This window comes from Hordeum vulgare, chromosome 6H (genome assembly GCF_904849725.1).
Source record: "Hordeum vulgare subsp. vulgare chromosome 6H, MorexV3_pseudomolecules_assembly, whole genome shotgun sequence".
In the NCBI taxonomy this organism is placed as follows: domain Eukaryota; kingdom Viridiplantae; phylum Streptophyta; class Magnoliopsida; order Poales; family Poaceae; genus Hordeum; species Hordeum vulgare.
Window position 1 is genome coordinate 298289308 of NC_058523.1, and position 13246 is coordinate 298302553.

A 13246-nucleotide genomic window follows, 5' to 3' on the forward strand; every position below is an offset into this window, starting at 1 on the left:
ACAGACCTTCGTGATCAGGTTGATCGTGCTCCGACGTGATCAATAACCTCTCAGAGTTGGTTTAACGATTGCTAAGGCACGACGTCCTCACACGTTCGTAGTCGGATCGTCAAAGTCAACTCTACCAAAACGATACCATCGATCTCATCGAAAGACAGGGACAACTTCGCCTCTATCAGGAAGTGGCTTGCGGCGGCTAGGGTTTCGCGTCCGGGCCGCTCGACGCGGGGAGCGACACGAGGCTACCTCTATCTCGTTCATGGCCTTACAATGGGTAGTGTAACCGGGAGCTGCTACAAAATAGTACTGGGGACAGGGAGAACACAATCCAATCAAAGTTAACACAAGTAGACAGAGCAGGGCCCCATAATCCTATCAGTAGCGGACCAGGGCACATATGCTACTGTTTTGTGGCATAGTGAGAGCGTTGGCAAGAAAATGACAAGCAACTCATTTGATCAGATGCGGCATTTGATGGTAAATTGCAACGAGAAATATTACCCTACAATACATTGCCAGAATAAATCAAGGATTGTGGGAGTGAAACCCATGTTAGTATTTGGTGTTCTGTTACAATCAGTATGCAAGATGATGTTCCCTCTTGATCAAAGTTCAAACAATCAGAACAGCTCAACAACATACAGTACATAATATAATACTCCAAAGGCTTGGCCCTCGTAACAATAGCTCAAGAGTAAAAGAGAATACAACCAACATAAAATTATAACTGGAACCAATTACATGTTTAATGAAGCCAGTAATAATTCAATTGAGAGTGGGAATCAACAGATGGTTGATACATCGTTTCATGAATAGATACTCTTCGAGGTCAAATATGGCCCCATTTTCTCAGTACGAACCTCAACTTCCGTGGGATAAAATACTTGTCAGTATTATGTTGAGTTAATGCTAAGTAAAACCTTTCACTGACGAGCATGTTTATCAGTCTTTCTTCTTTCTATCAACGTACGGATACTTCTGGTAAATGAATATGCTTGTCATAACAAGTGGTAGTGCCACCAGGCAGTGCAGTGATGGCAGCTTCCCATCAAATATAAACTGGAGTAATGCAGTTACAAGGAGAGCTAGGACAATGACAAAACCCTGATAAGAAAAAAAAAGGAAGGATAGATCAATTTTCGGTCCAAATGAAAGGAGGGTGTATTCCATTTAGTGGTAGTTCAAGCACTTGCCTTTTTAACACCTCCTGCATAAGATGTGACAAGACCAACAAGAATCCCACCGACGGCATTCATTAACACTGGTATCTGAGTAAATGAATGAAGATTACTGGCCCACAAATTAGTGATGATTCATGATCAATACTGTTGAGGTTTACAGATTCATATAACGTACATCATTTTTCATACTTTCCATAAATCATCTTTTGAATTGAAACTATGTATATTTGGATATATTACAGACGCACTTTAAAATTATTGTGAAGATTTTTGTAAGTTTTCCTATCTATATACCTACTAATAAAAGAAATAGGTATTCTTAGTCCGTCATTGATATTTTGCAAAAAAGTCCATCACCTTTCTGAAAATAAACCCGAAGTCTAGAAAAAAGGGTGTTCGCCTCATTACTAGGCCATTGCCTCAGCCTACCAAGTAATTGTGCCCCCATCCCGGTGGATAAAAAAAGTATGTTTAGGCTAGGCAGGACTCTGAACCGGGAACGTTCAGGTTGGACTCAGCCTGCAACGTAAACTAACGATGGTTTAGGCGCGTTTTCCAAAAAAAAACTGTCCTAGAGTGCGAGGTGATATATTCCAATGAAATTAAAACCTAATCCATCACGGTTTGGACCTAATTTACCCATAAATATCTACAGATCAAAGAACTCCACACTTAGATAGAATCGATGGAAGTCAGAAAAATCATGAACGCAAAGGTGTAGGACTCGACGCCGCAAGGGAATTATGAGCACCACCAACATGGAGACTATCAACTCGGCGTCGCAAGAGAGTTCGAGCCCCGACGGCATGAGCATCGTCGTCTGGTTCAACCTTGAAGGCAGCTGCCTCGCTGACGCTCAACATCTTCTCGCTAGAGTCGCTCGCCCGCGTGCGTGGACTGCATGAGCGACGAGTCGGCTGGTCGTCCCACACAGCAGGCTGTTGGAGCGTGCTGGCGGATGAGGTCGATGGAACCGCCAACCGCTGACAGAGGAGAGGCGTCTGGACGAGGGAGGAGCGAGGACGCTCAACATCTTCTCGTTAGAGCCTCTCGCCCGCGTGCGTGTACTGCATGAGCGATGAGCCGCCTGGTCGTCCCACACAACCGGCTGCTGGAGGGTGCTGGCGGATGAGGTCGAAGGAACCGCCAACCGCTGACAGGAGGAGAGGCATGTGGACGAGGGAGGAGCCAGGAAGGCAGGTGGGGCGCTGACCGGACGGATGAAGACGACGGCCGGTGGGTAGGACTTCAACCGCTCGCAGGGTAGCGCCTTCACTGGCCAGACACCCACGTTGGGATGCTGGATATGTGTTCGTGCGGTGCGAGTGTTCAAAGCTCATGCATTGGTGCGATTTTTCCTTGGTAACGTCATTGCCTCTGCTCACATACTTGCAATGTCTGATTAGCTTTTTTACATGGGGTTGTTGATTTTCACCTGCTGAAGCACAGAACAGCAAATATGCACAAATTTGTGCCACGTATATGAAGCCTTCTTCTCTATTTATACTTATAGTTCACTTTTTCCCTTATCATGGTTTATTTATGTACGAGGCAGCAACTATTTTTCGCATGGAATAGGAGGAACAAGTTAATGTGATTTTGTGACAATAACCTTCCGCAAAAAAACGTTGGATTACTATTACGTATTGTGTACGAACTCAAATGTGTGTTGTTTAGAAATATTATTGGCAAAAAGGATGACATGTTAAGATAATGTATCTCAAAATATCCATGTGTACCAATGCGTTGCATCAATAAAGTTTTTTTCTCATATTTTTTCTTGCAAGATATCATAAAGTTGTGTGCGACACATTCTTATTTACTTTTATTATATCACCCAGCTGGTCGGTAAAGTTATACGCTTATTGTTTGATCAGGTGGAAATTGTTGCCATTGTCAACAAAGGCGGGAAGGACAATAAAGGTCAAAATGGATAGGGTTCTATGTGAAATAGAGGATGTGTACTCTGATGAGACTCGAGCCATGTTTATTGGGATAAGGCGTGTGCTTTTTTTTACCCGTTGCAACGCACGGACATTTTTACTAGTAATTAACTCAAGTAAATAGCATGAAATTGTACCACAAAGGGAAGTCGATGGTCCTTCCTGATCATGAATGGCCCAGATCATCATTTGAAATGAAATTGTGTGTATTGGATATGTTAGTGATGCTCTTGTAAACCAGTTCAAACATTTCTCTTTTATCTCAAATGATTAGCATATAAAATTGTAGTATCACAAAGGGAAGCAGTGGCCATACGACTCGCAGATCAATGGCCCATTTCTAAAGACTAAAAAAGGGGCACTGCATGTATCAATTAGTAATCAATCAATACTAGTAGTTGAACAATCTATTATGTCCTTGCTCCCCGACACATTTTCTACTCCTCAACGCCCTATGTCATGCCATCTGGCCATCTCTATTGAAGTAGTTACCCAGATTCTTCCACTGTCGTAAACAATGGCAATAGCAGAGACTGAAATCCCCTTGGGTGCAAAGTGGAAACAGATTGCAGATGAAGCTTTTGACACTTAGCCAATCCCATGACGGATTAATTAAAAAAAATCATGACTGGCAGTGTTCAAAGTCGGAATACAATCATGTTGCAACTTACAAATTTCAATACATATTTTGGGAGGACATAACTTCATCCCCTCATCAAAAAGGGAGGCAGGAACTAGTTCAGGTGTACTGTCAGGTTCTGTCGCACTTTACTTAGCCATCTCAATGCCGGTTCATTTTATGCAACTAGAATACTATATTATGACTATGATTATGATTATGATCCGGTTTATTTTATGCAACTAAAATACTATTGGTAGAAACTAGGGTTCTACCGGCCCTCTGCCTTAGGTTATAAGGGTAGGAGGAAGGTTGGAGGAGACGAGGGCGCCACGGCCGGCGCGATGGCGCCGTCTCGGCGCAGGGAGGAGGTGGCGGCGAGTAGTGGAGGCGGTGGCTAGGGTTAGGGTTCCGGCTCCTCTGGGAGCCGGGCAATAGAATTGTCTTATTGCTTAATTCCAAAAGGTGTCTTACAACTGTTTATATAAGTTCTAAGGTAATAGAAATAAGGAAACTTGGGCTAAGCCCCTAACTTAACTAAGATAACTTGGGCTAAGCCCTTAACTAAACGGGCTCATTGGACCTCCTCCGGCTATAAGTCACGCCGGTCATAACATCTCTCCCAGCCTGCGCAAACAGATCGTCCTCGAGCTGGAAGTCTGGAAAATGTTGGCGGAACTCGTCAAGCTGCTCCCAAGTGGCATCCTCCTCCGGAAGACCTTGCCACTGGATCAACAAGCGCCACACTCCGCGACGTAGCTGCACCTGCAACACCTTTGCCGGTCCCCGAAGGAGTCGTCCGTCGGAGGTAGGAGGTAGCACCGGTGTTGCTGCCGGTGGTTCTCCATGGAAGGGCTTCAGCAACCCCACATGGAACACGTCATGGATGCGAGCCTCGGCCGGAAACTGCAGGCGGTAGGCCACCTTGCCGATGCGCTCCACCATAGAAAATGGCCCTGCGTAGCGAGGGCCCAGCTTGCGCTTAGCGCGCGGGTCCAGGGACTGCGTGGAGCGGTAAAGGAGGCGTAGCCACACCCAGTCGCCCACCGCAAACTCTGCGTCGCGGTGATGATCGTCGTGGTAGCGCTTGGACAGCTGCTGAGCCTGGAGAAGGCGTTGGCGCACCTCTGCAAGCATCTCGTCCCGGCTGCAAAGCAGGTCGCCCGCCGCCTCCGTCCGAGCCGACTCAGGGTCAACCGGCAGGATAGGCGGGGGCGGTCGGCCATAGACCACCTCGGACGGCGTGGCGCGCAGGGTGGAGTGATAAGAGGTGTTGTAGCAATACTCCGCCCATGCCAGCCAATCCACCCATGCACGGGGACGGTCACCTATAACACAACGCAAATACATGGCGATCACCTTGTTCACCACCTCGGACTGGCCGTTGGCCGTCGTGGAAGGCCCTACTCAGGCGGGCTCCCGCCAGGCGGAAGAGATCACGCCAGACATGCCCCATGAACACCGGGTCCCGATCGCTGACGATCGAAGCCGGAAACCCGTGGAGACGGACAACTCCGTCGAAGAAGGCACAAGCCATGGAGGCGGCCGTGTAGGGATGGCCAAGCACGATGAAGTGGGCGTAGTTGGAGAAGCGGTCGACCATCGTAAGGATAACGGACTTGCCGCCCACCTTTGGGAGGCCCTCGATGAAGTCCATGGAGATATCGGCCCAGACTTGAGAGGGCACCTCCAAGGCCTGCAGCAGCCCAGCCGGACGCAGTCTCTCCGTCTTGTTACGCTGGCACGTAACACAAGACAGCACCCAGTCCCGGACCAAGGCCCGATCACCGGGGATGTAGAAATCAGCGCGGAGACGGTGGAGGGTCTTCTGCACACCCTCGTGGCCGGCCGAGTGGGCCAGCAGCAGGACCTGGTGACGGAGATCGCCGTGATCCGGCACAAAGAGGCGACGCCCATGTAGGAGCAACCCATCCGCCAAGCGCCACGGCTCGGCCAGGGCGCCGGCCTCCACGGTGAAGTCGAAGCCAAAAAGCTTGCTGATCCGCTGGTGCTGGGGAATGGTAGACAACCTTTGGTCCAATAAGAATTTAAGGTTGTAGTGATCCGTGCGAATCCGGAACGACCACCCCCAAAGATACAGTCGCCAGCGGCGTAAGGCCTGCTGAAGAACGCAAGCGGTCCGTCGCCCTGATGAAGGACAGCGCCGAACCCCACACCGGAGGCGTCGTAGTCCACCATGAATGGCTGGTCGAAGTCGGGCATCTGAAGGACGGGACCCGTCGTGAGGGCCTGCTTGAGGGCCTCGAACGCCTCCGTGGCCTCCGCATCCTAGGCGAAGGCGTCGCGTCCCAACACGCGCGTGAGCGGAGACGCGATGAGGCCGAACTCCCGAATAAATTTCCGGTAGTACCCCGCGAGGCCCAAGAAGCCGCGGAGAGCCAGTGGCGAGTGCAGTGTCGGCCATGCCGCAACCGCCGCCACCTTGTCGGCGTCCATAGCCACACCCTCGGGCCGAGATGACATGGCCGAGGTAGGCTACTGAAGGCGTGCCAAACGAGCACTTCGAGCGCTTAAGATGAAGATGATGCGCTCGAAGCTCGTTGAAGACGATGGCGACATGCTGAAGGTGCTCTGCCCAAGAAGCGTTGTAGATAAGAATGTCATCAAAGAAGACAGGCACAAACCGACGCAAGTAGGGGCAGAGGACGTCGTTCATCAAGGCCTGAAAGGTTGCCGGAGCGTTGGAGAGGCCAAAAGGCATCACCCAGAACTCAAAGTGAGTGTGATGAGTCCTAAACGCCGTCTTCGCGGTATTGTCTGGATGCATCCGCACCTTTAGGTAGCCCGAACGGAGGTCGAGCTTGGTGAAGAACTGCGCCGCATGTAGCTCGTCCAAAAGCTCGTCGACGGCTGGGATAGGAAATTTGTCCTTGAGCGTTAGGGCGTTCAAGGCACGGTAGTCGATGCAGAAGCGCCACGTGCCATCCAACTTACGGACGAGGAGGACCGGCACCAAAAACGGCGATGTGGAGATCCGGATAATGCCCAAAGCGAGCATGAGTGCGCACTGCCGCTCTAGCTCGTCCTTCTGCAACTGGGGGTAGTGGTAGGGGCGCACCGCAACCGGCGCTGTGCCCAGCAGGAGATGAATGCGGTGGTCATACGCCCGGGCTGGCGGAAGGCCCTGAGGTTTGTCGAAGAGGTCGCGGTGCTGCTGCAAGAGATGATCCAACAGGGGGTGCTCAGGCCATGTGTCAGTCGCTGCCAGCTGAAGCTGCGATGTCGCTGGGGAGGCACCACCCACGCCCGCCCACTGGATGCGGCGACCCAGGCGCCAGAAAGTCATCGTCATGGCGTCGAAGTCCCCGAGAATGGGGCCGAGGGTCCGCAAGAAGTTGACGCCGAGGATGAAGTCGAAGCAGCCCAAATCAATGCCGGCGCACGTGATGGTGAAGTGCTCGTCGCTGATGGTGACAGGCACGTCTCGGGCAATCCCATGGCACCGGAGGTGGTCGCCGTTAGCCATGGTGACCCGAAGTTGCTCCCGCCGTCGGCTAGAGCGCTAAGCGGCGCATCGTCGACTCGGGCAGGAAGTTATGTGTGGAGCCCATATCCAGGAGGGCCACCAGGCGCTCGTCGTTGATGATCACTGGCAAGAGCATAGTCTGCTCGTCTCGGATGCCCGCGAGCGCGTGGAGGGATACCACAAGAGCCGTCGCCGAAGCGGGTGCCGGGGCGGCGTCAACTGCAACTGGGTCAGGCAAGTCACCGGGCCCATCGGTGGCGGTGTCCTCCTCGACGTAGTCGGCCGCCTCCAAGTAGAAGAGGCGCGGACATACATGGCCTGGTACGTATGGCTCGTCGCAGTTATAGCAAAGCCCCTGGCGACGGCGCTCGTGCTGCTCGGCCGGGGTGAGTCGACGGAAGGCTCGTGGCACGGCCGGAGCGGGGGCCGCCATCGGGCCCGGGGGCGGTCGCCTGGTGATGGTGTTGTATGGGCCGGTCGGCCTGGCTGTCGGGCGCCACGAGCCGGAGCCGCCTGCGTGCGACGCTCGAAGGCTTGGGCGTAATACATGGTCGTCTGGAGGTCTTGCGGTCCGCGGAGCTCGACGTCCACGCGGATGTGATCCGGCAGTCCGCCCACAAATAGCTCGGCCCGCTGACGAGGCGACACGCCGTGCGCGTGACACGCTAGGGCCTGGAAGCAGTCGGCGAAGTCCTGCACCATGGAGGTGAAGGGAAGGCAACCGAGCTCCGCCAGCCGGCTCCCTTGGATCGGGGGCCCGAAGCACAGGAGGCAGAGCTCGCGGAAACGCTCCCAAGGGGGCATGCCGCCCTCGTCCTGTTCCAGAGCGTAATACCACGTCTGTGCGGCGCCTCGGAGGTGATACGAAGCAAGCCAGGTGTGTTCCGACGCCAGTGTCCGTTGGCCCCGGAAAAACTGGTCACATTGGTTGAGCCAGTTCAGGGGGTCCTCGGTGCCGTCGTAGGTGGCGAAGTCCAGTTTGGTGAAGCGCGGCGGCGTGTGGGTAGGGCCGCCCTGGTGGTATGGCTCGTCGGCGCGGAGGGGTCTGCGTCGGGTACCCGTCGTGGACGGCAAAGCTGGAGGGCCTACCGTACTGGGTGTGCGGCGGCGCCGACGCCGTCGTGTAGACCGGTTGTGACGACTCGGTCACCCAGGCTGGTAGCGGCGACGGGGAGGGGAGTACCTAAGCTGGTTGAGCGGCACCCTCGGCGCGGCGGTCGGGCCCGGCCCGGTGGTGATGGGAGTCGGCGGCGGCAGCTGTAGGGTCGGCTGCCGCGGCCCCACCGAGGGTGGCGGAGGCAGCTGCAGCGGCCAAGCGAGCGCGGCGGCTGCTGCCAAGGCAGCCAGGACGGGCCGACGCTGGCTGGTGGTGGCGCGGCCCGTAGTGCGCGGCCAGGTATAGCCGGATGCCCTGGACGGCGGTAGCGAGGTCGTGGATCGCGCCGGTCAACTCTTCCGGGGTGAGGACGGCAGGAGGCGTCGCGGCAGAAGAGGCCGGTACGGGCCGCCGGCCGTGGTGATCATCGGGGTGGTGGTGGGGGGGGGGCGGCGCAACGGTGGAGGCGGGCGGCGGTGATGACATGATCGAACCAGAGTCTCATGATACCAAACTGGTAGAAACTAGGGTTCTACCGGCCCTCTGCCTTAGGTTATAAGGGTAAGAGGGAGGTTAGAGGAGACGAGGACGCCGCCCGGCTCTTGGGAGCCGGGCAATAGAATTGTCTTATTGCTTAATTCCAAAAGGTGTCTTACAACTGTTTATATAAGTTCTAAGGTAATAGAAATAAGAAAACTTGGGCTAAGCCCCTAACTTAATTAAGATAACTTGGGCTAAGCCCTTAACTAAACGGGCCCATTGGACCTCCTCCGGCTATAAGTCACGCCGGTCATAACAACTATATTATGATTATGATTATGATTATGATCTTGATCTTATGGGTTTGTAATGCATTGTACTATTTTTTTTTCTCAAATTGACCCAACAGCAAGAGGAAACAAGGCATAACAAAATAATAAAAGAGTACTCACCACTGTCCATAAAGTCCATTCATGGAAAAAACCATATATTCGCAGGGCTTCTCCGTCTGGTGACTGAAAGGTACTTGCTAACAAGCACATACTCCCAATAAATGACATCTCGATAGTCATCATGTAGGATGTATGCTTTTTAACCTGCAATGGTTGAAACAATGTTAATGGTGGTGATAAACTGCTCCTTGGAAAGTAAATGACGATTCTAACCTGAGATGCCCACTGACATAACGAAGATGCCAAACCAGACAAAACAGATGCAACAGTAACAGGAATGATTCCATAGAGTAAGACATAATCGGAGCTACCACCACTTACACCTTTCCTGCTACTCTCCCCAATGCTTAAAAGGACAGACGCGGTGATTAAGAGGGCTAATGCTAAAATTTGTTTGGGTGATTGTTTTTGCCTGCAAAATGGCCCCAAAAGAAATCAACCACATGAGTATGAAACCACTCCAGATAGATATCTATTCGCACAGTGACTAGAAAAACAATGATACCGAGGGTACTAAGCACCACCCAACACGTTATTAAAAAGAGAACGCAATTACACATGTTTATTCGCCCATAAAATAAATTGACAAGATTTGTTCTGCCCCACATGGATCAAACCAATGGGATATGTGGAACACAAAAGACATTGCACTTACTTTTATAAAGAAAGAGGCAACTCCTTAAATGTAAGAATGAAACACAAACATTAAGCAGGGAATCAGCCGAATCAGAATTCTGACAAATAGCAGGGATAGGTCAAGTCTGCTTATTTCATCCTTTCTCAAGGAGTACTACAAAATAGCAACACAGAAATGGGCATAAATAAATCAGCCCAAAAACCAGTGGTGCTATAAAATAACTTGGACTCATTGCCGGACTAACCCTATATTACCCTTGGTTGAGGATAAAACACCTTCTGAGAATTTTCTTTTTTTTTTAAAGGGCCGAATTGAAATCCATCAGCGAAAAGATGGCTCCGCTCCGCACCACTCCCACCTCCTAGCCTAGCTCCCTAGCCGTGCTGCTGCCGCCGTCCCCCGCCGGCAGGCCCTCCCCGCGCCCCCTCCCTCCCTCCCCCAGCCCCTGCGCCATGGCCCCGGTGGTGGCTGACCCTGTCGACCGCCGAACGACCCTCTCCGGCGAGCGTGTCTCCTACGGGGAGCGTTGGTCCAGTTCGGAGAGCGAATCTTCGGCGCACTCGTACAGAGACGTCGCCCGCGCCCCGCCGGCCGCCGGCGCCCCTGGACGTGTCGCGCCTGCTGCCCGCCAACCCGCCAAGGATCGCCTCGGTCCCCGCTCGGAGGTTCACCGCGTCTCGGGCGGACCGGTGCCCGACGCCGACGGCTTCCGGCAGCCCCGCCGTCGGGAGCGCCGCCACCGCCCGCGTCAGGATGCGCTCCCCAAGCCTTCGTCTTCGCGCCGTCGCAGCCCGTCCCCAGAGGAGCTTGCGGGCCTCTGCTTCCGGTGCCTCGATCACCGGCACTGTGTGCGGGATTGCCCGAATGACATACAGTGCCGGCGTTGTCTCGCGTCCGGTCATGCATCCCGCGACTGCGGTGGCCGGCGGCCCGCCGTCGCGCCAACGCGCTCCCCCCGTGGCGCCGCGGACCCGCAGCCTTGGCCCCCTCGCGGTGCCCCCGCCAGAGCCTCTCATCCTGCAGCACGCCCCCGGGCGACTCCCCCGCCCCCGCCTCCCACCCTTGCCCCGGCGTCCACGCTGGCCCTGGCCCGGCCGCCGCTCCAGGATGGCCCCACACGCGTCTTCATGGCGTAGACCGAGGAGATGGATGAGGCAGAGATCGCCCGTGCGATGGTGGCCTCTGTCACGGGCAACCTCCTTGGCGACCATGCGGCGGCTCCGAGGCGAGCACTTCATCAGCTCGACGCGCTTCGCGCTCTCGCTTCGGCCCTGGTGCAAGCTCGCTCACGCCGGTGCCGGAGGGCTCGAGTACCGCGTCGAGTTGGAGCTCCGTGGCATCCCCGCCCATGCCTGGCACCTCTCCACCGCCGAACACGTGCTGGGCGGTGTTGGCTTTTGATCCCTAGATCAAATCACCAGAGCAGCAGCACACACACGTACATGCAAAGCTAGCAAGCTAGCAACCAGGTGGATGGATTTGATCAACAATAGCCACGCACATGCACGTAGTGCCGCGTACGTAGACGTGAACCAGGCTAACTAGAACTCGGCGGAACGGCTCGGCTTCTCTCGATGAACGTGGAAACTTTCGATGTATTGCTACAGGCTTGTCTCGAGCCTGATAAACTTTCTATTACTTTTGATCTTTCTTGATCTGGTTATGTTACAAGGACGGGGTACACGCATATATATATATATATATATATATATATATGCTGAACATAGCCTGGCAACTAACCGAGCTGATTTAGTATTCCTAATCCTACTTGGATTAGAATACCAATCATACTAGGACTCATGCTTAACTCTAACATTCACCCCCTAAGCAGGACGTCCTCGTTACGACCTGGATCCCAAACATGAATACTCGTAGGCTTCATCCTTGGCGTTGCCTTCGTCGTTCCCTATAGCGTCCCATTCACCGGCTTTGCTGCCATCGACTCATTGGTAGCTTGACGGCAATACTTTTCGTTGGTCGTGTCTTCAACCTTCACATGTTCGTCGGTGCTTGGTAGACTGTCTTTCGAACCATCAAGGGCACATCTTTTGAACCCGAGCGTGACCACACCTTGGTCTAACTTTAAATTCCAAGCTATTGGCGCTTGCTTTAGTCCGTAAAGTGCCTTCTTGAGCTTGTAAACTTTCGCTTGTTCGTCTTTCTTCTCGTAGCCGAGGGGTTGTTCCACGTACACTTCCTTTGTGAGATCACCGTTGAGGAAGGCGGATTTAACATCCATATGACGAACCTTCCAATCCTCTTGTGCTGCCAAAGCTAGGAGCACTCTCACCGTCTCGAGTCGAGCAACCGGTGCAAACACCTCATCATAGTCAACTCCTTGACGTTGTACGTAGCCCTTAGCAAAGAGTCTTGCCTTGTACTTCACAATGGCACCCTCCCTGTCCTTTAACTTGTAAACCCACTTCAAACCAATCGCCTTTTGGTTCGGAGGTCGGGTTACCAAAGGCGAACAAGAACGGCGACAAGGTGAAGAAGGGCGGCAAGTCAGCAAGCACATAGATACCGGTTCCACCATATCCGGGAGTGCATTGAAGAAGGGTTGATCGAGGTTCAACATGTGAACACGAAAGACCAACTTGCCGATATTTTCACCAAGTCCCTCGGTCGACAGAAGTTCATCGAGATGAGGAAGAAAGTCGGAGTGCAAGAAGTGAAGTCAAGCAACAAGATTAAGGAGGTGAATGTAGAAGTTAATCATGTTGTTCCTGTAGGATTAGGAAAGAAAGCCAAACCGAGTCCTAGTAGTATTAGGATACCTAGTCCTAGTCTATTTCCATAGTCCCTTGTGGACGTATATAAAAGGCACCCTAGGGGCGTTGCTTGTAACACCAGAAAAACGAAAAGCAATACAAAGTTCGGCAGGCTCGACACGAGCTTGTGGCCATAACAATACAAAGTTCGACAGGCTCGACACGAGCCTGTGGCCATACATCGATTCAGCGCGTTCGAGCTAGCTTCGCGTCGCGTACGTTGCATGCAGAAACCATCAAGCTGCTAGCTTGCTTGCTTGTTAGCTTTGCTAATCCATCAAGCTGCTAGCTTGCTTGCTTGTTAGCTTTGCTGCACATACACGTCGTAGCGTTGGGAGTTATCTAGCGATCCAAAGCCAACAGGCGGCAGCTGCTGGATTGAGAGACTGCACCCCCGCACACGCTCCCGCGACGACCTGGCCGTCTTCCGCCTCTCCGGCCGGGCGCACGACCCCGCCGACATCAGGCGCGCCGCGGTCCTGGAGATCGTCGAGCAACTGCCCTCTCGCGTGCCCTCGGAGGCGCCGTCCATCAGAACCCTCACGTTCCCTGCATCCATCGCTCTTACCAAGGCGGAGCT

At 53.3% G+C, this 13246-nt stretch overlaps 1 protein-coding gene across 2 annotated transcripts in view; it reads right to left on the bottom strand.

Moving 5' to 3' along the window:
* Nucleotides 1-695: 695 nt before the first annotated feature.
* Nucleotides 696-13246, bottom strand: part of LOC123401421 (UDP-N-acetylglucosamine transporter ROCK1) — a 32388-nt gene continuing 19837 nt past the window's right edge. The window contains exons 4-7 of one of the 2 annotated variants that reach the window (XM_045095220.1): nt 9580-9670; nt 9259-9402; nt 1194-1268; nt 696-1104 (exon numbers count right to left, since the gene is read on the bottom strand). In XM_045095220.1, coding sequence (XP_044951155.1) covers nt 943-1104; nt 1194-1268; nt 9259-9402; nt 9580-9670 — 472 coding nt within the window. In that variant the 3' untranslated portion in view covers nt 696-942. Of the gene's footprint in view, nt 1105-1193; nt 1269-9258; nt 9403-9471; nt 9671-13246 lie in introns of both variants that reach the window. The other variant, XM_045095219.1, reaches the window with a different exon arrangement.